At 44.5% G+C, this 24,224-nt stretch overlaps 1 protein-coding gene across 2 annotated transcripts in view; it reads right to left on the minus strand.

Annotated features, from left to right (window-relative positions):
- The window catches only part of LOC116966109 (hepatic lectin-like), a 40,338-nt gene extending 16,762 nt beyond the window's left edge, over window positions 1–23,576 (minus strand). Inside the window, exons 1-10 of one of the 2 annotated variants that reach the window (XM_033012289.1) lie at window positions 23,368–23,576; window positions 19,838–19,951; window positions 19,065–19,139; window positions 17,012–17,071; window positions 16,333–16,398; window positions 14,547–14,612; window positions 12,413–12,478; window positions 11,695–11,846; window positions 9,288–9,400; window positions 4,388–4,582 (exon numbers count right to left, since the gene is read on the minus strand). In XM_033012289.1, the coding sequence (XP_032868180.1) occupies window positions 4,450–4,582; window positions 9,288–9,400; window positions 11,695–11,846; window positions 12,413–12,478; window positions 14,547–14,612; window positions 16,333–16,398; window positions 17,012–17,071; window positions 19,065–19,139; window positions 19,838–19,951; window positions 23,368–23,461 (939 nt within the window). In that variant the 5' untranslated portion in view covers window positions 23,462–23,576 and the 3' untranslated portion in view covers window positions 4,388–4,449. The remainder of the gene's footprint in view (window positions 1–4,387; window positions 4,583–9,287; window positions 9,401–11,694; window positions 11,847–12,412; window positions 12,479–14,546; window positions 14,613–16,332; window positions 16,399–17,011; window positions 17,072–19,064; window positions 19,140–19,837; window positions 19,952–23,367) is intronic. The other variant, XM_033012290.1, reaches the window with a different exon arrangement.
- Window positions 23,577–24,224: the final 648 nt, after the last annotated feature.

A 24,224-nucleotide genomic window follows, 5' to 3' on the forward strand; every position in this document is an offset into this window, starting at 1 on the left:
AGTTTAGTTTAGAGATACAGCGTGGAAACAGAGGCTTTGGCCCACTGAGTCCACGCCGTCCTTTGATCACCCATACACTAGTTCTATGTTATCCCACTTTTGCATCTTACACACCAGAGGCAATCTACAGAGGCCAATGAATCTACAGACCTGTGCGTCTTTGGAATGTGGGAGGAAACCGGAGCACCCGGAGAAAAGCCACGCGGTCACAGGGGGAACGTACAAACTCCTCACAGACAGCAGCCATAGACTGGATCAAACCCGCTCTCGGGCGCTGTGAGGCAGCAACTCTACCGCTGCACCACCATGCCTCGCTTTCAATCTATTCGGTAAAAAACTTCAGGGGGTTTTTGGCCCAAGTTTTATGGTTATTAATGTATAGATTTAAAAAAAATTATATCTGTCTGTGTGCATTGTGTTTATGGGCCTGTTATGTTGCAAGTAGGAATGTTATTGTTCCCAGAAGATCTACAGTAACTGAATAGTTTTAATAAATGCTAGGAGTTAAAATGCAGTTGCCATGAATCTCAAGAGTCAATCAAAAACGGATTAATGACATTCTTACTTGCAGCAGCTTAATAGTCTTGTAAACACAAAACGCACTGATCAATATAATAATAAAAAATACTATAAATTAATAGCAATGATATCAAGGCTAAAAATTCCCCGAAGTCCGTGGTGCAACCAAAGACACAGTCCCTAGTAGTTCATAGTTGAGGTTAGGGTGTAGTGAATACTGAGACCTAGTGGTCACAGTATTCAGGCTCCTGTAGACTTTAGACTTTAGAGATACAGCGTGGAAACAGGCCCATCGGCCCACCAAGTCCACACCGACCAGCGATCACACTGTATATTAACACTAACGCACAGTCGTGGACTGGCCAGGGTGCCAGCTTGCCCGATGGCAAGTGGGCCCTTGATGGAGTGGGCCCCCTATATCAAGTGGGCCCCTAATGAAGTGGGCCCCATATATCAAGTGGGCCCCCTATATCAAGTGGGCCCCCTATATCAAGTGGGCCCCTGATGAAGTGGGCCCCCTATATCAAGTGGGCCCCTGATGAAGTGGGCCCCCTATATCAAGTGGGCCCCCTATATCAAGTGGGCCCCTGATGAAGTGGGCCCCCTTTGTCTCCTGGCAACCAATATTTTTAGACCCAGTCCGCCACTGCTAATGCACACACTAGGGACAATTTACAATTTTACCGAAGCCAATTAACCTGCAATCCTGCACGTCTTTGGAGTGTGGGAGGAAACCGGAGCACCCGGAGCAAACCCACGCAGTCACAGGGAGAACATACAAACTCCGTACAGACAGCACCCGTAGTCAGGATCGAACCCGTGACTCTGGTGCTGTAAGGCAGCAACTCTACCGCTGCACCACCGTGCCTCACTACACGACACTAACTAAACGAGGAACTGTGAACAGTTTTTGATTGCACTAAGGACTTTGGCCTTTTTGCATTAATATCGAGGTTTCACCCTATTGTGTGGTGTTGAAGCGTTAGATGGTTGATAGGGAGAAGCTGTTATTAAAACCTAGTGGTCACAGTATTCAGGCTCCTGTAGCTTCTGCCTGATGGTAGGAGTGAAATGAGAGTGTGGCCAGGGTGGTGTGGGTCCTCGATGATGCTGGCTGCCTTTTTGAGGCAGCGACTCGCTATAATAGTATAGTATATCTTTATTGTCATTTTCCTGAGTACTCACATACCCAGAGGAAACAAAAAAACCTTGCTCAACCAGTGTCCATTCAGTGTGCAGTAAAAAATAAATAGAAATAAAAATACATATATCATGACAAATTAAACACTCTACTCTCTACTAAACATCAACAGGCGTTCCGATCGGCAGCGGCACGACAGTGGCTCTGTCCAGGTTGGTGGTTGGTGCGCGATACTTTGGCAGGGGGCAAAGTCCGTGTATCAGTCTTATAGCCTGCGGGAAGAAGCTGAGGAGCATCCTGCTGGTTTTGCAGCTAATGCTCCTGTACCTCTTCCCAGATGGCAGGATGGAGAATATGTGATGCGATGGGTGGTAGGGGTCTTTGATGATGGAGATGGCTCTGCTGATACATCTCTTCCTGTATATGTCCAGCAGGAAAGGGAGTGGAGCACCAATAATCCTGCTGGCGGTCTTCACAATCCTGTCTAGTTGGTGCCGTTCGTACGCCTTGCCGAACCCGAACCAGGAAGTGATGCCGTAGGTTAATGTGCTCTCGATTGTCACCCTATAAAATGTCCGTAGGTGTGTAGTGGGGAGACCTGCTTTCCGTAATAGCAGAGTTCATTTTGAATTATTGGTATTGATTATTGTTGTCACATACATCTCGTAAAAAGCACAATAATCTTTACTGGAATGCATGAAGAAGGAAGACCGTTTAGTTTAGTTTAGTTTAGATCATTCTACCTCCCACCTTCAGGTAGAAGGTACATGAGCCTGAGGACTGCAACGTCCAGGTTCAAAGAAACATAGAAACATAGAGAATAGGTGCAGGAGAGGCCATTCGGCCCTTCGAGCCAGCACCGCCATTCATTGTGATCATGGCTGATCTTCCCCAATCAATAACCCGTGCCTGCCTTCTCCCCATATCCCTTGATTCCACTAGCCCCTAGAGCTCTATCTAACTCTCTCTTAAATACATCCAGTGACATGGCCTCCACTGCCCTCTGTGGCAGGGAATTCCACAAATTCACAACTCTCTGGGTGAAAAAGTTTTTTCTCACCTCCATCTAATGTTCAGAAATAGCTACTTCCCCACAGCCATCAGTCTATTAAACTCAACTGAAATAAAACTCTGAACATTAATAGACCATTATCTGTTTATTTGCACCTTATCTGTTTATATATTCATGTGTGTATATATTTATATAATGGTATATGGACACACTGATCTGTTCTGTATTCATGCCTACTATGTTCTGTTGTGCTGAAGCAAAGCAAGAATTTCATTGTCCTGTCTGGGACACATGACAATAAACTCTCTTGACTTGACTTGATCATTATTTTCATGTGCACCGAGATCCAGTGAAAAGCTTTTTGTTGCATGCTACACAGGCAACAAAAAGCCTATACGTGACTACAATCGTGCCGCCCACAGTGTACAGACCCAGGATAAACGGAATGAATGAATGAATAAGCGTATTGGCCAAGTATATTCACATACAAGGAATTTGCCTTGGTGCTCCGCCCGCAAGTGACAACATGACATACAGTGACAGTTAGGAATAACACATAAAACATCAAACATTATGAATAAAACATTATCGATGTTTTATACAATAACATGTGGTGCAAGATAAAGTCCAATAAGGGTCTCAAACTGAACTGTCAGCCATTCCTTCGCTCCAGAGATGCTGCCTGTCCCGCTGAGTTACTGCAACATTTTGTGTCTACGGTGTGAAGCAGCATCTGCAGTTCCTTCCAACACAGGCCCGATTAAAGATAGTTTGAAGATCTCCAATAAGAGAGATGGGAGCGTTTAATACAATGGAGAACCATGAATAACAAGAACAAATTGTTACAGTAGGAGATAAGGAGGACAGACTTGTCTTGAATGAAGGCATCCAACACCATTTCACAACCATTGAAGTACTTTTATTTGAACATGTTTATTGTTATCATCTATTGTTATCAAACATTACAGCAAATTTATACACAGTAAGCTCTATCAAAGGACCATGTGAAATTAAGCAGATATTAGTCGTTAGTAAAGCTGAGCGTAGGAGAAATACTAACCAGACCATCAGGGAGCATCTTCCCTTTAAAAAAAATATTGCTTTGATATTTAATAAGCTTGAAATTATCTATTGACCTGACCTCCACAGCCTTCTGTAGCAAAGAATTCCATAGATTCACCAGTTCTAATCAAATGAAAACACATCAATATTGAACATCTATAGTTCTGTCTGATGAAAGGTCTCTGCCCGAAACGTCACCTATTCCTTTTCTCCAGAGATGCTGCCTGACCCGCTGAGTTACACCAGTATCTTCGGTGTAAACCAGCATCTGCAGTTCCTTCTTACACACTTATATTTCTGTGCCATATGAGTCTATAACTTTCTCAATGGGCAAGACTAGATGGGTATCTAGGTTGGCATGGGCAAGTCGGGCCGAAGGGCCTGTCTCCGTGCTGTATTATTCTATGTCTATTTTAAATGATAATTGTAATCTGAATATTAAATGTCACTCATATTTCATAATTTTTTTTAAATGTATAATAAAAAATGCGTTAATTCTACTGGGGATGACAGGTCCGAGGAGCAGTACAAGCAGCTGAGATAATGTGTGGGAAGGAACTTCAGATGCTGGTTTACACCGAAGATAGACACAAAATGCTGGAGTAACTCAGCGGGACAGGCAGCAGCATCTCTGGAGAGAAGGAATGGGTGACATTTCCAGTAGAACGACTGCCAACGTCAGCTGGTGGCAATTTCAAGCCCAGTGTCGCGAAGTTCATGTAAGACTTTTCTCACAAATCCATCTGAACTTGGTGGTGCAGCTGATGTCGTTCCAATATCCTCTGTTGTCAATGTGGGCACAGTCCTCACGCCCGTGGGCATCATTGGGTTCACCAGCAGCCCAGAACCTTAACACATAAAAGTCCACATGGTTACTGACAAGTCCGACATGGCGCATTGGCCACAAACTAATCTATCTCCACAATCCTCTAAGCAAATCAACTCGCAAATAAGCATTAAAAGAAAATCCAAAATACCGCAGATGCCCAAACTCTGAAACAATAATGGTAGGTAGGTAAAATTGCTGGAGAAACTCAGCGGGTGAGGCAGCATCTATGGAGCGAAGGAATAGGTGACGTTTCGGGTCGAGACCCTTCTTGCTTAACCATTGGAAACATAGAAACATAGAAAATAGGTGCAGGAGGAGGCTATTCGGCCCTTTGAGCTTGCACCGCCATTCATTGTGATCATGGCTGATCGTCCCCTATCAATAATCCGTGCCTGCCTTCTCCCCATATCACTTGACTCCACTAGCCCCTAGAGCTCTATCTAACTCTCTCTTAAATCCATCCAGTGACTCCATTCTTTCTTAAACATTTTGTCTACTCCACTGCGACATCTCCTCAAGGTATGCCTACTTTGAAGAAGTCCTCCTCCTCTCTCCGAAGAGGAAGAAGGGTCTCGACCCGAAACGTCACCTATTCCTTCGCTCCATAGATGCTGCCTCACCCGCTGAGTTTCTCCAGCATTTTTGTCTACCTTTGATTTTTCCAGCATCTGCTGTTCCTTCTGAAACAATAATGGTTGTCGGGCATTATCCATGAGAAGAGGTCGGCACAGCGGTAGAGTTGCTGCCTTACCGCGTTAGAGACCCGGGTTCGATCCTGACTACGGGTGCTGTCTGTATAGAGTTTGTATGTTCTCCCTGTGACCGCGTGGGTTTTCTCCGGGTGCTCCGGTTTCCTCCCACACTCCAAAGACGTGCAGGTTTTGTCGATTAATTGGCTTCAGTAAAATTATAAATTGTCCCTAGTGTGTAGGATAGTGCTGGTGTGCGGGAATCGCTGGGATTACACTTACACCAAGCCAATTAATCTTCAAACCTGCACGTCTTTGGAGCGTGGAAGGAAGCCGGTGAAAAACACACGCAGGTCACAGGGAGAACGTACAAACTCCGCACAGACAACACCCGTAGTCAGGATCGAACCTGGGTCTCTGGTGCTCTTCTTCTGTCGTGTGTCTTCTAGACCTGCAGCTCCATTGAGGCGAGCCAGCCCAACGTGTCATCGTTCAAGTCAATCAGACCTCGTTCACCATTCGGTGGCCGGTGTTAGGGGTGACCATGAGCTCCACTGTCTGTGTTGGGTCCCCACACATTTGCAGGAGGCGCTGGCTGTCCACGAGGCCCCACCTCCTCATCGCTAGCTCCATAGCGTCCGACGCCTGTCCTCAAGCGGTTGAGGGTTGTCCACTGCTTTCGGGGCAGGTCCTGGCCAGGGACGTTCATGGGGTCATTGATGTAATGGTGTAGCCTAGATGGTTCCGCTGACTTTCACTGGTCTCTCTGGCGCTGTGAGGCAGCAACTCTACCGCTGCGCCACCGTGCCTTTGTTTCTCCCGCACATTATACAAGGCACATAGACATCCTCCTTTCAGATTCAGATTCAGATTCAGATTCAATTTTAATTGTCATTGTCAGTGTACAGTACAGAGACAACGAAATGCATTTAGCATCTCCCTGGAAGAGCGACATAGCATAAGATTTGAATAAATAATAATAAGTGTCCGGGGGGGGGGGGGTGTGATTGGCAGTCACCGAGGTACGTTGTTGAGTAGAGTGACAGCCGCCGGGAAGAAGCTGTTCCTGGACCTGCTGGTCCGGCAACGGAGAGACCTGTAGCGCCTCCCGGATGGTAGGAGGGTAAACAGTCCGTGGTTGGGGTGAGAGCAGTCCTTGGCGATGCTGAGCGCCCTCCGCAGACAACGCTTGCTTTGGACAGACTCAATGGAGGGGAGCGAGGAACCGGTGATGCGTTGGGCAATTTTCACCACCCTCCGCAATGCCTTCCGGTCGGAGACAGAGCAGTTGCCATACCATACTGTGATACAGTTGGTAAGGATGCTCTCGATGGTGCAGCGGTAGAAGTTCACCAGGATCTGAGGAGACAGATGGACCTTCTTCAGTCTCCTCAGGAAGAAGAGACGCTGGTGAGCCTTCTTGATCAGAGTTGAGGTATTGTGGGTCCAAGAGAGGTCATCGGAGATGTTGACTCCCAGGAACCTGAAGCTAGAAAAACACGTTCCACCTCCGTCCCGTTGATGTGGATGGGGGTGTGCGTGCCGCCCCTGGACTTCCTGAAGTCTACAATGAGCTCACCTTGTTCCACGTGTGATATTCTGCTGCATATATTCTGGGTATACCTGGGTATTACCTAGTGTACGTTTCGCCCATTTGAAGAAAAATGACTCAAATTTTCCTCTGGTTATGCACTGCTTTCTATTAAAAAATCTCTGGTGTTCACATCCCTCCGTGGCCTTGACTTGCCCAATTTGAGCCATTCCCCTCCAGCCCTACAACTTGATATCTCTGCACTGTTTATTCGTGTCGTGGCTGCTTCTGAATTTAATAGCTGCATCACGACCAGCTGCTTGGACTCCGATTCCGGGAACTCTCTTTCTGAACATTTCTTTCACTTCTCCCTCCAAGAAGTCAACAACAGTGATCTTTTCGAGGGAAGCAGAATTGAAACCAAGCAGTTAGTAAACTGGATGGCAGGTTATAATGGATATTTTTTTTAAGGCGGAGATTGACGAATTCTTGATTGGTACGAGTGTCAGGGTTGATGGGGAGATGGCAGGAGAATGGGGTTGAGAGGTAAAAGGTCAGATCAGCCATGATTGAATGGCGGAGTAGGCTCAATGGGCCGAATGCTCCTAGAACTATTGAACTAATGAACCTTTAGGCAGCACTTGCTAGGTGTAAGTTTTGGCAACTTATAGGTTTATAAATTTCCGTTTCCCCTCTGATTCTTTTGCCTACCTTCCCGAAACAGTTTCTCCTTACTTAAGGGGCTGTCCCACTGCGGCAACCTAATCCGCGAGTTCTGCCGAGTTTGCCCTCGACTCATACTCGCAGCATGGTCGACACGAGGTCGTAGGAGGTCTTCGTAACTCTCCTTCATGCTCGAGAGTGGTCCCCGTGTTCTCGAGGCCTCAGTTAGGCCGCGGCGTATATTTTTCAACATGTTGGAAAATGCCCGCGAGTAAAACAAGGTCGCCATGGAAAAAATCGATACTTTTTTTACTCGTAGGTTTTGTCGTAATAGGTCGGCATGTTAGTCGTAGGTAATCGAAGGTAGTCGAAGATAGTCGTAGATAGTCTTCATCATAGTCGAAGGGAGATCGAAGGAGGTCGTCTTCACTCTCCACTATTCGGTGTCCAATTTTCTCGAAGTTAGTTGTAGCTAGTCTTAGATAGTCTTCATCATAGTCGAAGGAGGTTGAAGGAGGTCTTCAACATGACATTTTTTAAAACTCTCCTAAACTCTTCTAAACTCGCCAATTAGGTCGCCCAAGTGGGACAGCCCCTTTACTCTTTGAAGCCCTTTATAATTTTCAGCGCCTCTATTACATTCCCCTCTCTGCTGTAAGAAATGTGAGTCAGATACCACTTCTGTTGACAGGGCTTCAGTTAGACCGTACCTCGAATGCACTTCATATTGGGCAGGTGAATACATAAGGATACCTGTATTTGTAAACAGGTAGGTACCCTTTTCCCCCAGAAAACATCGGAGTGGAGAACTCTAAGAGAGTATGGGGAAGTGTGACACTGTAGATGAAGAGATGATTCTTGCACATAGGAGAAAAAGGAACTAAATGATATAAAGATCACATATTCATTAATAAATCCCAGATAGACAACTGGAGATAGACACAAAATGCTGGAGTAACTCGGCAAGTCAGGCAGCATCTGTGGAGAAAAGGAATAGGTGGCTTTCCGAAACGTCACCTAGTTTAGTTTAGTTTAGTTTATTGTCACGTGTACCGAGGTACAGCAAAAAGGTTTTGTTTCGTGCTGACCAGTCAGCGGAAAGACAATACATGATTACAGTTGAGCCGTCCACAGTGTACAGATACATGGTAAAGTGAATAATGTTTAGTGCAAGATAAAGCCAGTGAAGTCCGATCAACGATAGTCCGAGGGTCCACAATAAGGTAGATAGTAATACAGGACCTATTCCTTCTCTCCAGAGATGCTGCCTGACATGCTGAGTTACTCCAGCATTTTGTGTCTATCTTCGCTGTAAACCATCATCTGCAGTTCCTTCCTGCAGACACCAAGAATATAGGACTATGTGTTTGGCAGAGTGTGGGCAGGATTGGGCAGACACCGTTAATGCAAGGCCAGCTATTCTTGCTCATCCACAAGTGAATGCCTTGCTGGTCTTTTGCCGAGGCAAATGAAGGGTTAACCAGACACAGACTCCTATTCTCAAGTCACCCATCATCCAAACCAGGTCAGGAGGGCAGACAAAATGATCTCTCATCTCTGAAGGGGATCATTAGGTCAGATGCCATTTCATGAGAAGCTTGTGTCTCATGCTTATTCATAAGAGTCTCTCTATTTCTTATTCATATGAGTCACTGTAACTTCTATGAAATTATGTGAAATATAATTTTGTTCATAAGAGACTGAAGGAACTGCAGGTGCTGGTTTAAACTAAATAAAGACACAAAATGCTGGAGTAACTTAGCAGGACAGGCAGTATCTCTGGAGGGAAGGAATGGGTGACGTCTCGGGTCGAGACCCTTCTTCAGACAGTTGAGACTTACTTTGGTGTTGAACTGTAGTCTGAACCATCCTCCCACTGCCAAATCTTTTCAGTCTCCGAGTCGGACAGGCCAATCCAATATCGTTCAGGGGCTCCTTCCGTTTTAATGAAGTTCTGTGAGAAGATTTAACAGGATTGTGACTAAATAAAAGCACTCTCGCATTCCTCAGGTCATGTCGTTTCCGAAGATGGACACGGAATGGTGGAGTAACTCAGCTGGTCATGCAGCATCTCCAGAGAGAAGGAATAGGTGGCGATGAGGTTGAGTTGAGTAAAGGGCCTCTCCCACTTGGGCTTTATTTGCGCGTCATTTACGCGACATCATTTAAACATCACGATGCACGACGCGTACGTCGTGACGCGCATGTGATGCGCGCATGGCTTGCATTCCGCGTGCGTGGTGACGCAGGCAGAGACGCGCAGTCGTGTGCGGCGCCCCAGGATTTTGGGATTCACGAAATCTTCGCGCGCCAACTGCGTGACGTGCAAATGACGCCCAAGTGAGACAGGCCCTTAAGACACAAAGTGCTGGAGTAACTCAGCGGGTCAGACAGCGGGTTCTTCTTCAGTCCCGACACGAAATGTCACCCATCCTTTTTCTCCAGAGATGCTGCATGACCCGCTGAGTTACTCCAGCACTTTATGTCTATCTTCAGTATAAATCAGCATCTGCGGTTCCTTCAGTCTCTTGTGAACCTGTGGTTGCGTGGGAAGGTTGGAAAACCGCTGGTGGGGATGGAAGTGTAGACCAGGGAGTTGCACATGGAGTGGTCCCTTGGTGAAGTTGAGGGTGAGTCTGGAGGTGGGATCTTGCTGGATTGTAGGACGTTGCAAAGGATGATGTGTTGAATGTGGAAGCGCATGGGATGAAAGATAAGGATCAGAAAACACTGTATTTATTTGTTCAGGAAATGAGGGAGGCCAGATAAGCCAGAGGTGTGGGAAACAGAGTCAAGAGTGTTTAATTGTCATATGCATCAGGAACAGACTTATGACATTCTCGTAGAACTACAGATGCTGGTTTATACCATTGAAAGACACAGTGCTGGAGCAACTCAGTGGTTCAGGCAACATCTCTGGAGAGAAAGCAAGTCCTCAACCTTTTTCTCCAGAGATGCTAACTGACCCACTGTGTTACTCCAGCACGTTGTGTCTATGTGATATAGAGTTCGGGTGGCGCAGCGGTAGAGTTGCTGCCTACAGCGGCAGAGATCCGGGTTCGATCCTGACCAAAGGAGCTGTCTGTGCGGAGTTTGTACGTTCTCCCCTTGACCTGCTTGTGTTTTCTCGGAGATCTTCGATTTCCTCCCACACTCCAAAGACGTACATGTTTCGAGGTTAATTGGCTTGGTATAAAATAAATTGTCCCTAGTGTGTGTGTAGGATATTGTCAGTGTACGGGGATCGCTGGTCGGCGCGGACTCGGTGGGCCAAAGGGCCTGTTCCCGTGGTGTATCACTAAACTAAACTAAACAAAACGTGACACCAAAGGATCATCATCTCGCAGCACCTTTCACTATTGTATCATTGAGTATAGAAGTTGGGATGTAATGTTAAAATTGTACAAGGCATCGGTGAGACCAAATCTGGAGTATGGTGTACAATTTTGGTCGCCCAATTATAGGAAGGATGTCAACAAAATAGAGAGAGTACAGAGGAGATTTACTAGAATGTTGCCTGGGTTTCAGCAACTAAGTTACAGAGAAAGGTTGAATAAGTTAGGTCTTTATTCTCTGGAGCGCAGAAGTTTAAGGGGGGACTTGATAGAGGTCTTTAAAATGATGAGAGGGATAGACAGAGTTGATGTGGACAAGCTTTTCCCTTTGAGAATAGGGAAGATTCAAACAAGAGGACATGACTTCAGAATTAAGGGACAGAAGTTTAGGGGTAACATGAGGGGGAACTTCTTTACTCAGAGAGTGGTAGCGGTGTGGAATGAGCTTCCAGTGGAAGTGGTGGAGGCAGGTTCGTTGATATCATTTAAAAATAAATTGGATAGGCATATGGATGAGAAGGGAATGGAGGGTTATGGTATGAGTGCAGGCAGGTGGGACTAAGGGAAAATAATTGTTCGGCACGGACTTGTAGGGCCGAGATGGCCTGTTTCCGTGCTGTCATTGTTATATGGTTATATGGTTATATTGCCAACAGCTCACGTTTCAGTTTCAGTTTAGTTTATTGTCACGTGGACCGAGGTACAGTGAAAAGCTTACCAGTCAGCAGGAAGGCAATACACTGATTACAATTGAGCCATTTACAGTGTACAGATACATGTTGCTGTAGGAGTGGAGATTTAAGAGTGTGGAGCGATTGTGACGTGGGATTGTAGATCTGCTTCTGTGGTTTGCACGCAGATAGTCTAACCCTGGGTGGGGACGCCATCTTGGGAAGCAATTGTGCCCAGTTACCTGCTCTGTAGCGCTGTTGATGGCAACCAGATGTGAATCCATGGCGACACATTGTCCTTTGGCAAAATGCCAGGAGCCTGACTTTGTTGTGAAGTAGTAGCAGTGCGCATTGAACCATCTCCAGTTTCTGGGGCACTCAGGCGAAGAGAAATCTGGAGAGAGTGGGGGATTGAGAATCAAGTTCACCTTCATTGTCACATGCACCAATTAAAGGTACAGTGATATTTTAGTCATCGTACAGCCACACAAGTAACAAGAACACAATGCACGATAGAGATTAATATAAACATCCATCACGGTGGAATCAGCATTCTTCACTGTGATTAAGAGTTTAAGAAGGAACTGCAGATGCTGGAAAATCGAAGGTACACAAAAATGCTGGAGAAACTCAGCGGGTGCAGCAGCATCTATGGAGCGAAGGAAATAGGCAACGTTGCCTATTTCCTACGCTCCATAGATGCTGCTGCACCCACTGAGTTTCTCCAGCATTTTCTTTTTTTTTTTTTTTATTTTTTTTTTTTTTTTTTTTTTTAAATTATTTTTATTAGAAGTACGGTAAATTACAATAACACACAACACATATATCTTAATATTCTCCAGCATTTTTGTCTACCTTCCTCACTGTGATGGAATAAATAAAGTTCAGTCAATCCTCCCCCTATGTTCACCCGAGGTCGTTTTCATGCACTTCTTTCAGACTAAATAGTTTCCAACTTACTTCCCAGTTTCAGCTTGGAGATCATGTTGGTTATGTTACCCTGCATTTTCTGTAGTTCTGCAGACACTGGGAAACAATAACAGATTGAAACATTAACAAGTAGAACTCCCATGCTCACAGCATGCTTAGAAACATAGAAACATAGAAAATAGGTGCAGGAGTAGGCCATTCGGCCCTTCGAGCCTGCACCGCCATTCAATATGATCATTGCTGATCATCCAACTCAGTATCCTGTACCTGCCTTCTCTCCATACCCCCTGATCCCTTTGGCCACAAGGGCCACATCTAACTCCCTCTTAAATATAGCCAATGAACTGGCCTCAACTACCTTCTGTGGCAGAGAGTTCCAGCGATTCACCTTTCTCTGTGTGAAAAATAATTTTCTCATCTCGGTCCTAAAGGATTTCCCCTTTATCCTTAAACTGTGACCCCCTTGTCCTGCTTGGGGACATATCTTCCATCAAGAATCACTCAGCGGGACAGGCAGCATCCCATTGAGTTAAACCCCTGTCCCACGGAACGAGTTCATTCCAAGAGTTCTCCCGAGTTTGCCCTGATTCGAACTCGGAGATTTACGGTAATGGCCACTCGTCAGTACTCGGGGCTCTCGTGGACATTTTTCGACATGTTGAAAAATCTTCACCAGTCTTCCCGTGCTTACCTGCCGTTAGCGAGTCTTCCCGAGTACCTGCCGTTAGCGTTACGAGCCGCTAAGACACGTCCCCGAGCTCCGACGTACCCGCTACGTTCATTCTCCGTGCTTACCACGAGTTTGATTATTTTTAAACTCGGGAGAGCTCTTGGTATGAACTCGCACCGTGGGACAGGGGTATTACTCCAGCATTTTGTGCCTGCAGTTCTTTCCTACAAATATCTTCCATCAGGAAGCTAATGTGGCCCTTCCTTTGAATTGAGTCATCACCCTTTATCGAACAGATCAGCTTCCTATTAAATCTTTCCCCCCCTAACCTTAAACCCAAGTGCACTGGTTCTCGATCCCCTACTCTGGCCAAGAGACTCTGTGAATTTACCCGAACTATTCCTCTCATGATTTTGTCCACCTCCATAAGATCGCCCCTCATCCTCCTGCTCTTCATGGAATAGAGTCCCAGCCTGCTCAACCTCTCCCTACAGCTCATGCCCTCGAGTTCCGGCAACATCTTCGTAAATCTTCCCTGTTCCCTTTCCAGCTTGACAACTTTAAGATTACAGTAGATTAGCGTCCACTAATTTTGTTTATGTTGAATTGTTCTAAAATTCAAAATAGAGGGATCTTGAGAGGGAACTTACAGAGGGGTCTTGGAAAAGTCCATTGCTCTTTGAAAGTGGTGACACAAGTAGATAGAATGATAGAGAGGGAATTAAGTATGGTGATGTCTATCTTCATTGTGTACTGGGCAGTGGGTAGTGCAGGTTAGGTGGCCAAAGTGTACTGGGCAGTGGAGTTGTTGCCTTACAGTGCTTACACTGCCAGAGACCCAGGTTCGATCCTGACTACTGTATGGAGTTAGTACGTTCTCCCCATGACCTGCGTGGTTTTCCCCCGATATCATTAGTTTCCTCCCACACTCCAAAGACATACAGGTTTGTAGGTTCATTGGCTTGGTATAAATGTAAATTGTCCCTAGGGTGTGTTAGATATTTGTTAATATGCGTGGATCGCTGGTCAGTAAGGACCCGGTGGGCCAAAGGGCCTGTTTGAGTGCCGTATATCTAAACTAAACTAGACTAAACCACGAAAGACTTGATGTTTAAGAAGGAACTGCAGCTGCTGGAAAAATCGAAGGTAGACAAAAATGCTGGAGTAACTCAGCGGGTGAGGCAGCATCTATGGAGAGAAGGAATAGGGGACGTTTCAGGTCGAGACCCTTCTTCAGACTGATGTCGGGAGGGGGGAGGGTGGGAAAGAAAGGAAGAGGCGGAGACAGGGGGCCGTGGGAGAGCTGGGAAGGGGAGGGAAAGGAGGGAGAAACCAGGGACTACCTGAAATTGGAGAAGTCAATGTTCATACCGCTGGGGTGTAAACTACTCAAGCGAAATATGAGGTACTTGATATTTAAATATTGAAATGTGAGGCTTGAGGTAACTTGCTCAGTAGACTAGGCCACACATGTGTTAGTTGTTTCCAACTTACTTTCCAGTTTTAGTTTGGAGTTCAGGTCGGTCATGTTACTCTGGGTTTTCTGTAGTTCTTCAAACACTGGGAAACAAAACAGATTGAAACATTGAAGATAGACAAAAATGCCGGGGAGACTCAGAGGGTGAGGCAGCATCTATGGAGCGAAGGAAACAGGCAATGTCTCGTGTCGAAACCCTTCTTCAGATTGAAACAATAACCAGCAAACCTCCCATCAAACTTGCCCACAGCATGTATCTTCCATCAGGTGTCTAATGCTAAATTACTAAAATTTCATTAAATCTGAGTAAAACTAAAATAATGTTATTTGATAATTGTAGAATAAATACACTAGTAAGTATAAAGATAAATGGGGTGGAAGTTGAAAGAGTGCATGAAAATAAATTTCTTGGGGTTATAATTGACGATAAAATAAGCTGGAAATCACATATTAAACATGTAAAATTAAAATTGTCAAAAAGTATCTCTGTATTATACAAAGCCAAGCAAGCTCTGGATTACAAATCACTCCGTATTCTTTATTGTTCATTAATTTTACCCTACTTAAATTATTGTGCAGAAGTCTGGGGTAATAACTATAAAAATTCGATACACTCATTAACCATGATGCAAAAAAGAGCAATTCGTATTATCCATAATGCTAAGTTTCTGGGTCATACAAATCCATTATTTTTAGAGTCAAAATTATTAAAATTAGAAGATTTGGTTACATTCAAAACAGCTCAGATAATGTTTAGGGTCAAAAATAAAAATTTACCTGGAAACATTCAAAAATTATTTAACGAGTGTGTGGGGGGTTACAATTTAAGAGGAATATTTAACTTTAAGAAACAAAAAGTCCGTACGACTAGAAAAACCTTTTGTATTTCGGTTTGTGGAGTAGGAGTGTGGAATAAATTGAACGGGGAATTGAAGCAATGCACAAACATGAATCATTTTAAAATGATATATAAAAAAATAATTCTCAAGGGGTACAGGGATGGAGGGGATGGTTGACAAGTGGGGGTTAATGTTTATCTATTGCTTTACTATTGTTTACTTATGTTTGGGTACTTCAGACATGAAGTTTGTATGTGCATAATAGTTGTATGTATATATATGTCTGTAGGTATTATGGGAAATTGCCTAGGGTAGTATTATTATTATTAATTAATTAATTTTTAAACATGGTAGAAGTGTTGGGGAAAAGGGGTGAGATTTAATAAGTTATTCTTCTCACTCCTTTTCGAGCTTGTACAGACACATTGGAACTTTGCTTTTGTTCTTTTCATTGCTTTGTAAATATTGATTGTAATGTCCAATTGTTTGATAATTTCGATTTTGTTACGATTAATGTCTTTAATGTCTTTACTTGTTCGGAATAAATAAATAAATAAATGATAAATAAATAAATAAATAAATAATGCGGCTCTTCAGCTGCTGGAAAAATCGATGGTAGATAAAAATGCTGGAGAAACTCAGCGGGTGAGGCAGCATCTATGGAGCGAAGGAATAGGCGACGTTTCGGGTCGAGACCCTTCTTCAGACTGATGTCGGGGGCGGGAGGGGCGGGAAAAAGAAAGGAAGAGGCGGAGACGGTAGGCTTGTGGGAGAGCTGGGAAGGGGAGGGAAAGGAGGGAGAAACCAGGGACTACCTGAAATTGGAGGTCAATGTTCATACCGCTGGGGTGTAAACCACCCAAATGAAATATGAGGTGCTTGATATTTAAATATTGAAATGTAAGGCTTGAGGTAACTTGCTCAGTAGACTAGGCCACACATGTGTTCGTTGTTTCCAACTTACTTTCCAGTTTCAGTTTGGAGTTCAGGTCGGTCATGTTACTCTGGGTTTTCTGTAGTTCTTCAAACACTGGGAAACAAAACAGATTGAAACATTGAAGATAGACAAAAATGCTGGGGAGACTCAGAGGGTGAGGCAGCATCTATGGAGCGAAGGAAATAGGCAACGTCTCGTGTCGAAACCCTTCTTCAGATTGAAACAATAACCAGCAAACCTCCCATCAAGCATGTATCTTCCATCAGGTGTCTAATGCGGCTCATCAGCGAATTGTTTAAGAAGGAACTGCAGATGCTGGAAAAATCGATGGTAGATAAAAATGCTGGAGAAACTCAGCGGGTGAGGCAGCATCTATGGAGCGAAGGAATAGGTGACGTTTCGGGTTGAGACCCTTCTTCAGACTGAGAGTCAGGGGAAAGAGAAAGGAGAGATATAGATGGCCATATAGAGAGATAAACGACTGAATGAATGATGTGCAAAATGATGATAAAGCGGACAGGCCATTGCTAGCTGTGGGCTAGGTGAGAATTAGTTAGAGACAATGAGACTCATCAAGACAACTTTGAAGCTAATACAATGACTTGGGTGTGGGGAGGACGGAGAGAGGGGGGATGCAAGGGTTACTTGAATTTAGGGAAATCAATATTCATACCTCTGGGTTGGAAGCTGCCCATTTACCACTTACCGATAGTTTTCAGCTCAGCCAGTTCACCAGCCATTTGATTTCTCTGACCCTCTTCGGATACTGAGAAGTAAATATCAGGTTAAGACATTAATGACTGGAGGTCATGGCTCTTATTTGTAGCCTGTTCATGAATGTGCTGTTACAAAAGGAAAGTTCAAATTCAAGTGAGTTTATTGTCATGTGTCCCTGTATAGGACAATGAAATTCTTGCTTTGCTTCAGCACAACAGAACATAGTAGGCATTGACTACAGAACAGATCAGTGTGTCCATATACCATGATATAAATATATACACACATGAATAAATAAACTGATAAAGTGCAAATAACAGAAAATGGGTTATTAATAATCAGAGTTTTGTCCGAGCCAGGTTTAATAGCCTGATGGCTGTGGGGATGTAGCTATTCACACTCAATCCCACAATCCCTGCAACTTAAAACGTTGTTTTCTCTCTTTCTGAGGGAAAAGGATCCCAGAGTTGAAGCCTAGAAACAAAGAAGGGTCCCGACCCAAAATGTTACCTTTCCATGTTCGCCAGAGATGCTGCCTGACCCGCTGAGTTACTCCAGCACTCTGTGAAAAGTTGCCTATCCATGTTCTCCAGAGATGCTGCCTGACCCGCTGAGTTACTCCAGCACTCTGTGAAACGTTGCCTATCCATGTTCTCCAGAGATGCTGCCTGACCCGCTGAGTTACTCCAGCACTCTGTGAAACATCACCTATCCATGTTCTCCACAGATGCTGCCAGACCCGCTGAGTTACGCCAGCACTTCCTATCCCAGAGTGGAAAGCATTAACATTTCTCTCTCCAAAGACGCTGCCTGGCCTGCTGAACAGTTACAGTATTTTCCGATTCTCTCTTTTTTTTCTGAATTTCAGCATTTGTACTTTTTAGACATTTGATTCCAATTTTGTTCATGTCTCCCAAGAAGGTTCACTCCGTGGAAAGTCATTTCTGACCCTCGAAGGCATCGATGCGGCAGACAGCCAGAACCTTTTTCCCAGGGTGGAAATGTCAAAGACTAGTGGGCATAACTTTAAAGTAAGATGGATAAAGTTTAAAGGAGATGTGCGGGGCAAGTTTTTTTGCAGGGAGTGGTCGGTGCCTGGAACACAGTGACAAGGGTGGAGACAGATAAAATAGTGGCGTTTAAGTCGGTTTTAGATAGGCACATGGATGTACAGGGAATGGAGGGATATGGGTCATGTACTGGCCGAGGAGATTAGTTTAACGGCATCATAAAAACATAAAAACATAGAAAATAGCTACAGGAGTAGGCCATTCGGCCCTTCGAGCCAGTACTGCCATTCAATATGATCATGGCTGATCATTCAATATTAGGACCCCCGTTTCTGGTTTCTCCCCATATCCCTTGATTCCGTTAGCCCTAAGAGCAATATCTAACTCACTCTTGAATATATACAGTGAATTAGCCTCCACTGCCTTCTGTGGCAGAGAATTCCACAAACTCACAACTCTCTGGGTGAAATAGTTTTTCTTCATCTCAGTCCTAAATGGCCTACCCCTTATTCTTAAACTGTGACCCCAGGTTCTGGACTCCCCCAACATGGGGAACATCATGTTTGGCACGGACATTGTGGGCTGAAGGGCCTATTACTGTGTATGTTCTAACCCCCTAAGCCTCTGGGTGATTTTAAAGATGAATTTCCGCTTGCAGATTTGAGTATTACCGCAACATACAGCTGGGGAGAATTTGTCAGAGGCTTTAGACTTCAGAGATATAGCGTGGAAACAGGCCCTTCAGCCCACGGAGTCTGTGCTGACCAGCAATCCCCATACACTAGCACTATCCTACACACACTGGGGACAATTTACCATTTTAGCGAAACCAATTAACCTACAAACCTGGGCGTCTTTGGAGAGTGGGAGGAAACCGGAGCATCCGGAGAAAACCCCACGCGGTCACAGGGAGAACGTACAAACTCCGTACAGACAGCACCCGTAGTCGGGATCGAACCCGGGTCTCTGGCGCTGTGAGGCAGCAACTCTACCGCTGTGCCACCGTGCTGTCAGAGGTTTAGGGTAACTCACCATTTCTTTTGAACTGTGAAAGCTGCAGCATCAGCGTGTCCTGTACTTCTTTCATTTCGGAATACATCCCTGAAACTGAGGGGGAGAACGTTAGGCGGGAGAATGTGCAGCACGTCACCGAGGATGGGCAACTCAGCGGGCAAGGCAGCATCTCTGGAGAGAAGGAATGGTTGGCGTTTCGGGTCGAGACCCTTCTTCAGAACATCCTTTACATGTGTAAAAAGCCTCCGCTGGAAGAATCACTGGGTGATGTGTGTAACAAGATGAATCAGTCTGAAGAAGGGTCTCGACCCGAAACGTCACCCATTCCTTCTCTCCAGAGATGCTGCCTGTCCCGCTGAGTTACTCCAGCATTTTGTGTCTAACTGTGGTATGAACCAGCATCCCACACTTCTTACCTTCCGAGCTGAGTTAACACATGTTAGCATTTTATACCTGGGACTTCAATTAAAGATAAATTCCAGCACAATAGAACGGGTCTGTGCACATATATACGCATGGTTGGTTTTAGCATAGAGTCTGAAGAAGGGTCTCGACCCAAAAAGTCACCCATTCCTCCTCTCCAGAGATGCTGCCTGTCCCGCTGAGTTACCCCAGCTTTTTGTGTCTATCTTCAGATTAAACCAGCATCTGCAGTTCCGTCCCACACATGGTTGGTTTAAGTCGAAGATAGACACAAAAAGCTGGAGTAACTCAGCGGGACAGGCAGCATCTCTGGAGAGAAGGAATGGGTGACGTTTCGGGTCGAGACCCTTCTTCAGTATAGTCTTTACCTTTCGCTGACACTATGATGAGGCTCAATATGGCGAAGAAGGTCGCAAGAACCACGAGACCAATGATAAGCAGCAACCACGTCCTTTTGCTGAAACAATCACCACTTGGCCATGCTAAAAACAATAGGAAATTTAGTTTAGTTTAGAGACACAGTGTGGAAACAGGCCCATCGGCCCACCGGCCAGCGATCGCCGCACACTAACAATATCCTGGCAACAAATTACAAAATCACCATATCCATACATCTTTTTTTTTTAATTGCTGTTTTTTTTCCCTTTTTCCGTCTACCCACAATATTCAATATGTAAAAGAATATGTGATTCTGTTCCATTCTGTTTGTAGTTTGTTTGGTTGTTTGTTTGTTTGTCTTTTTGCACAAAGTCCGCGAGCATTTGCCACTTTTCATTTCACTGCACATCTCGTATGTGTATGTGACGAATAAACTTGACTTGACTTGATCTTTGGAGTGTGGGAGGTGACCTGTATTACTCCAGCACTTTGTGTCTACCTTTGTTTTAAACCAGCATACAAAGGATACAAAGGACATTTATTATCACATACACCAATTGCAGATAGTAGCCCACACATGTAGGCAGTAGTTCTGCACTGCTCTCTTGTTGTGGTAGGATGATTCAGTTGCCTGTCGGTGGTGGCTGACTCACTGTTGCAGCGGCCTCTACAGCCTGTCTGTCTTTTTTTATTTTTTGTCTCGTTAAATGTAGTTAAATGTATTTTTTATTTATTTTTTTTATTTTTTTTATTTATTTATTAGAAGTAGACATATTATAAAATGTAGTTACATATTATAGTAAAAAAACTTTTCATATACATCAGTCATACATTATTTAAATTTTCCATTATCAATTACTTCTGCTTCTAGTGTTTTTATTTTTTATAAAGAGAGGGTAGAAAGTTACAAATAAAAAAGAAAGCAAAAAAAAACACAACAGAAAAACAAGGGAGGTGGAATGGGTTACCTGTAATACGTCAATGGAGATAGGTTCGTAGGTTATAAAGTATAGTTTTTCATCTATTCCTGAGTTCAAGTTTCAGCTGGGTCCTCGTGCTGTGCCAATCTATCCCTTCAGATAGTTAATGAATGGAGCCCAAATTTTATGGAAAAGATCTTGTTTGTCCATTAAGACAAGTCTAATTCTTTCTAAGTATAGGGTCTCCGACATTTCCGTAATCCACATTTTAATTGTGGGGGTTGTAGGGCCTTTCCAAAATTTTAATATTAATTTTTTTCCGGTTATTATACTGTAATTGAGGAAATTTCTTTGGTTTGTTGTGAGTGTTAAGGTTAAATGTATTTTTAAATAGTGTTTTTGACTGTGTATATGTGGGGGGCGGGGGGGGGGGGGGGAAGGGGGAAACTTTGTAAAAATCCCTTCCCTGTACGGGAGACCCGACCTTTTCCCTGTCGGGTCTCCGTTGTCGTTGGGGCCTAGCAACGTGGAGCGGCCTCCAGCCTGAACGACCTGGGGGCTCTAGTCACGGAGCCTGCGGAGCTGCGGACCCCACTTACCATCGTGGGGCTGGCCGGCATCGGAGCGTGGGGAGCGGTGGTGACTCGCTGCTGCGGCCCGACCACGGAGCTCGGAGGCTCCAGCTGCAGCCACAGGTCCGGTGGACTGGGACAGCGGGAGCTCGCGGGTGGAGAGACTGCTTTCCGGAGCTCCCGCAACGCGACTTCCCCAGCCCGTGTCGCGGGGTTGGAACGACCCGGAGCGGGTCCGTACATCGCCCGGTGCGGCTTCATGGCCGCGGGACATTCCAGCGCCCGCCGGGGGCTCCAACCGTGACATTTAGACCGGGAGTGGGGCCGTACATCGCTCCGCGCGGCCTAAAAATGGCCGTGGGACTTATCATCGCCCGCCTGGGGCTTCGACATCGGGAGAGACATGAGAACAGGGGAGAGAAAAGACTTTGCCTTCCATCACAGTGGGTTCACTGTGATGGATGTTTTTGTCAATTGAATTGTGTGTATGTCTGTAGGAAATTGTCTTTGCTTGTATGGCTGTGGAAACGGAGTTTCGTTTGAGCCTCATTGATAAATATTGATTGATTGATTGATTGATTGATAACAGCAGGGAAGAAACTGTCCCTGAATCATCTCCAGGGCCACAGGAAAGCTGCAGGTATCCCTCTCTGAGCAACTCCAGTCCCATAGCAAAATCATAGTCATAATTGAATGGTGGAGTAGACTCGATGGGCCGAATGGCCAACTCCTGCTCCTCTTGCATACAGTCATACAGTGTGGAAACATGTCCCATCTACACTAGTCCCACCTGCCTGCATTTGCCCCTATCCCTCTAAACCTGCCCTATCCATGTACCTGTCCAAATGTTTCTTAAACATTGTGATAGCCCCTGTCTCAACTACTCCCTCCGGCAGCTCGATCCATACAACCACCATCCTTTAAGTGGAAAAGTTACCCCTCAAGTTCTTATTAATTCTTTCCAAGCTCACCATAAACTTCAGTCCTCTGGTTCTCGATCCTCTTACTCTGGGCAAGAGACTCTGTGCATCTACCAGATCTACTTTCAGCACCGGCCCCTGATGAAGTGATAGCAAGTGATGGCAAGTGGGCCTCTGTTTTTTTAAATATTTTTATTTATTAGAAGTCCAGTAAATTACAGTAGTACGCCCCATATATCTTATTACATTTATTGTACCCCTTCATTTTTTAAGCTTTAAGGAAAGATAGAAAGAAAGAAAGTAAAGAAAGTGAGAAAGAGTCGTGTTAGTGCAAAAGTGTGATCAGAAAGAAATACCCATTAGACAAAGTTAGGGAAAAAAGTTAAGAAATAGACCAGAGAAAAGAAAGTAAGAAAAATAAACAAAAGCTCTATTATGAAAACCACGCAAAAAGGGATATACCAACTTCGTATTTTTCATGCCCCCTTACCAGATCCTGACACCATTTCTTTTTTAAAGTACTGTTGCACCTTATACTTGTAGTAAGTCGATAAATGCGGACCACGTCTTTTGGAAGTGGTCTGATTTGCCTGCAAGGAGGAGTCTCATATCTTCCAGGTGTAATGTTTCAAGCATATTTGAAACCACATATTTATTGTTGGTATAGGAGCATTTTTCCAGAATTTAAGTATAAGCTTTTTTCCCGTTATTAGCCCATAATTAAATAGATTCTTTTGAAACACGTTTAGTTCAGGGCTACCTTCCATTATTCCAAAAATAATCCATTCTGCTTTTGGTATCAGTTTTATTTTAATTCATTTTGTGAAGATTTCAAAAATTTCAGTCCAGAATTTTTCAAAAAATCAAAAAACAAATGAGTGCGCTATTGTAGTTTCTTGAGATCGGCATTTATCACAAATAGGTGAGACTTTCAGCACCGGTCCCTCTGATCCTGCACATCTTTGAAAATGTGCAGGAACAAAAAACATCAGAAAACATCATTCTGTCTTATTTTGCATCTCAAAATCCCTCTTCCACATTCCTCTTTCATGGCATGAGACTTTTCTAAACTGGCCAAGGTTCCCCTTCCTTCTCAATCCCCACATACCTTTATCCACATCACGTTTCCGTTCAGCTTCTGCTCTCTGCTCTTTCACCGCTGAGCAGTCTTTGAAGTATTCGTACCTGGATGGCTCAGGCATGCCGCTGATTTTTCGTAGGAGAGGGAATAAAGGACACAAGTCTTTCGGACACTGGAGGAGCCTGGAATTTAAGCAATTCCTCTGCCCGATTGAAAACCACCAACTTTCACCAACTTCTCTTTTTTCCTCCAATTATGTCACTTAAAGATGATAATTTGCCCTGAGTTCTGCTGTGCTCAGCACATGCAAGCTTGTGCCATAACAGCAAATAAAACGCACGCCTGTAAAGAATTAAAAAAAATGATGGTCAGTCTAGTTTGCTCTAAATGTTATTCCCTTAACATGTATCTATACACTGTAAATGGCTCGATTGTAATCACGTATTGCCTTTCTGCTGCCTGGTTAGCCCGCAACAAACAGATTTTCACTGTACCTCGGTACACGTGACAATAAACTACACTGAAAATCCTTAACTATCTTCCTGTGTTGGACAAAACTTGGTTCTTTTGTGAAATAAAGAGTTCTGTTTCCCTTATCACCTTTATGACTCTCGTAGTAATTTCCACGGCATTTGAAAAACAACACCACATGGTTGCTGAAAACCAAGAGAATGGCAATTGGTGGAAATTGGAAAGGAAACCGGTTGCATCATGGCTTGGTTCGGCAATTTAAGCGCCCTGGAGAGGAAAAGACTACAAAAAGTAGTAAACACTGCCCAGTCCATCATCGGCTCTGACCTTCCTTCCATCGAGGGGATTTATCGCAGTCGCTGCCTCAAAAAGGCTGGCAGTATCATCAAAGACCCACACCATCCTGGCCACAC

This window comes from Amblyraja radiata, chromosome 35, assembly GCF_010909765.2.
Source record: "Amblyraja radiata isolate CabotCenter1 chromosome 35, sAmbRad1.1.pri, whole genome shotgun sequence".
NCBI classification, from domain to species: Eukaryota; Metazoa; Chordata; class Chondrichthyes; order Rajiformes; family Rajidae; genus Amblyraja; species Amblyraja radiata.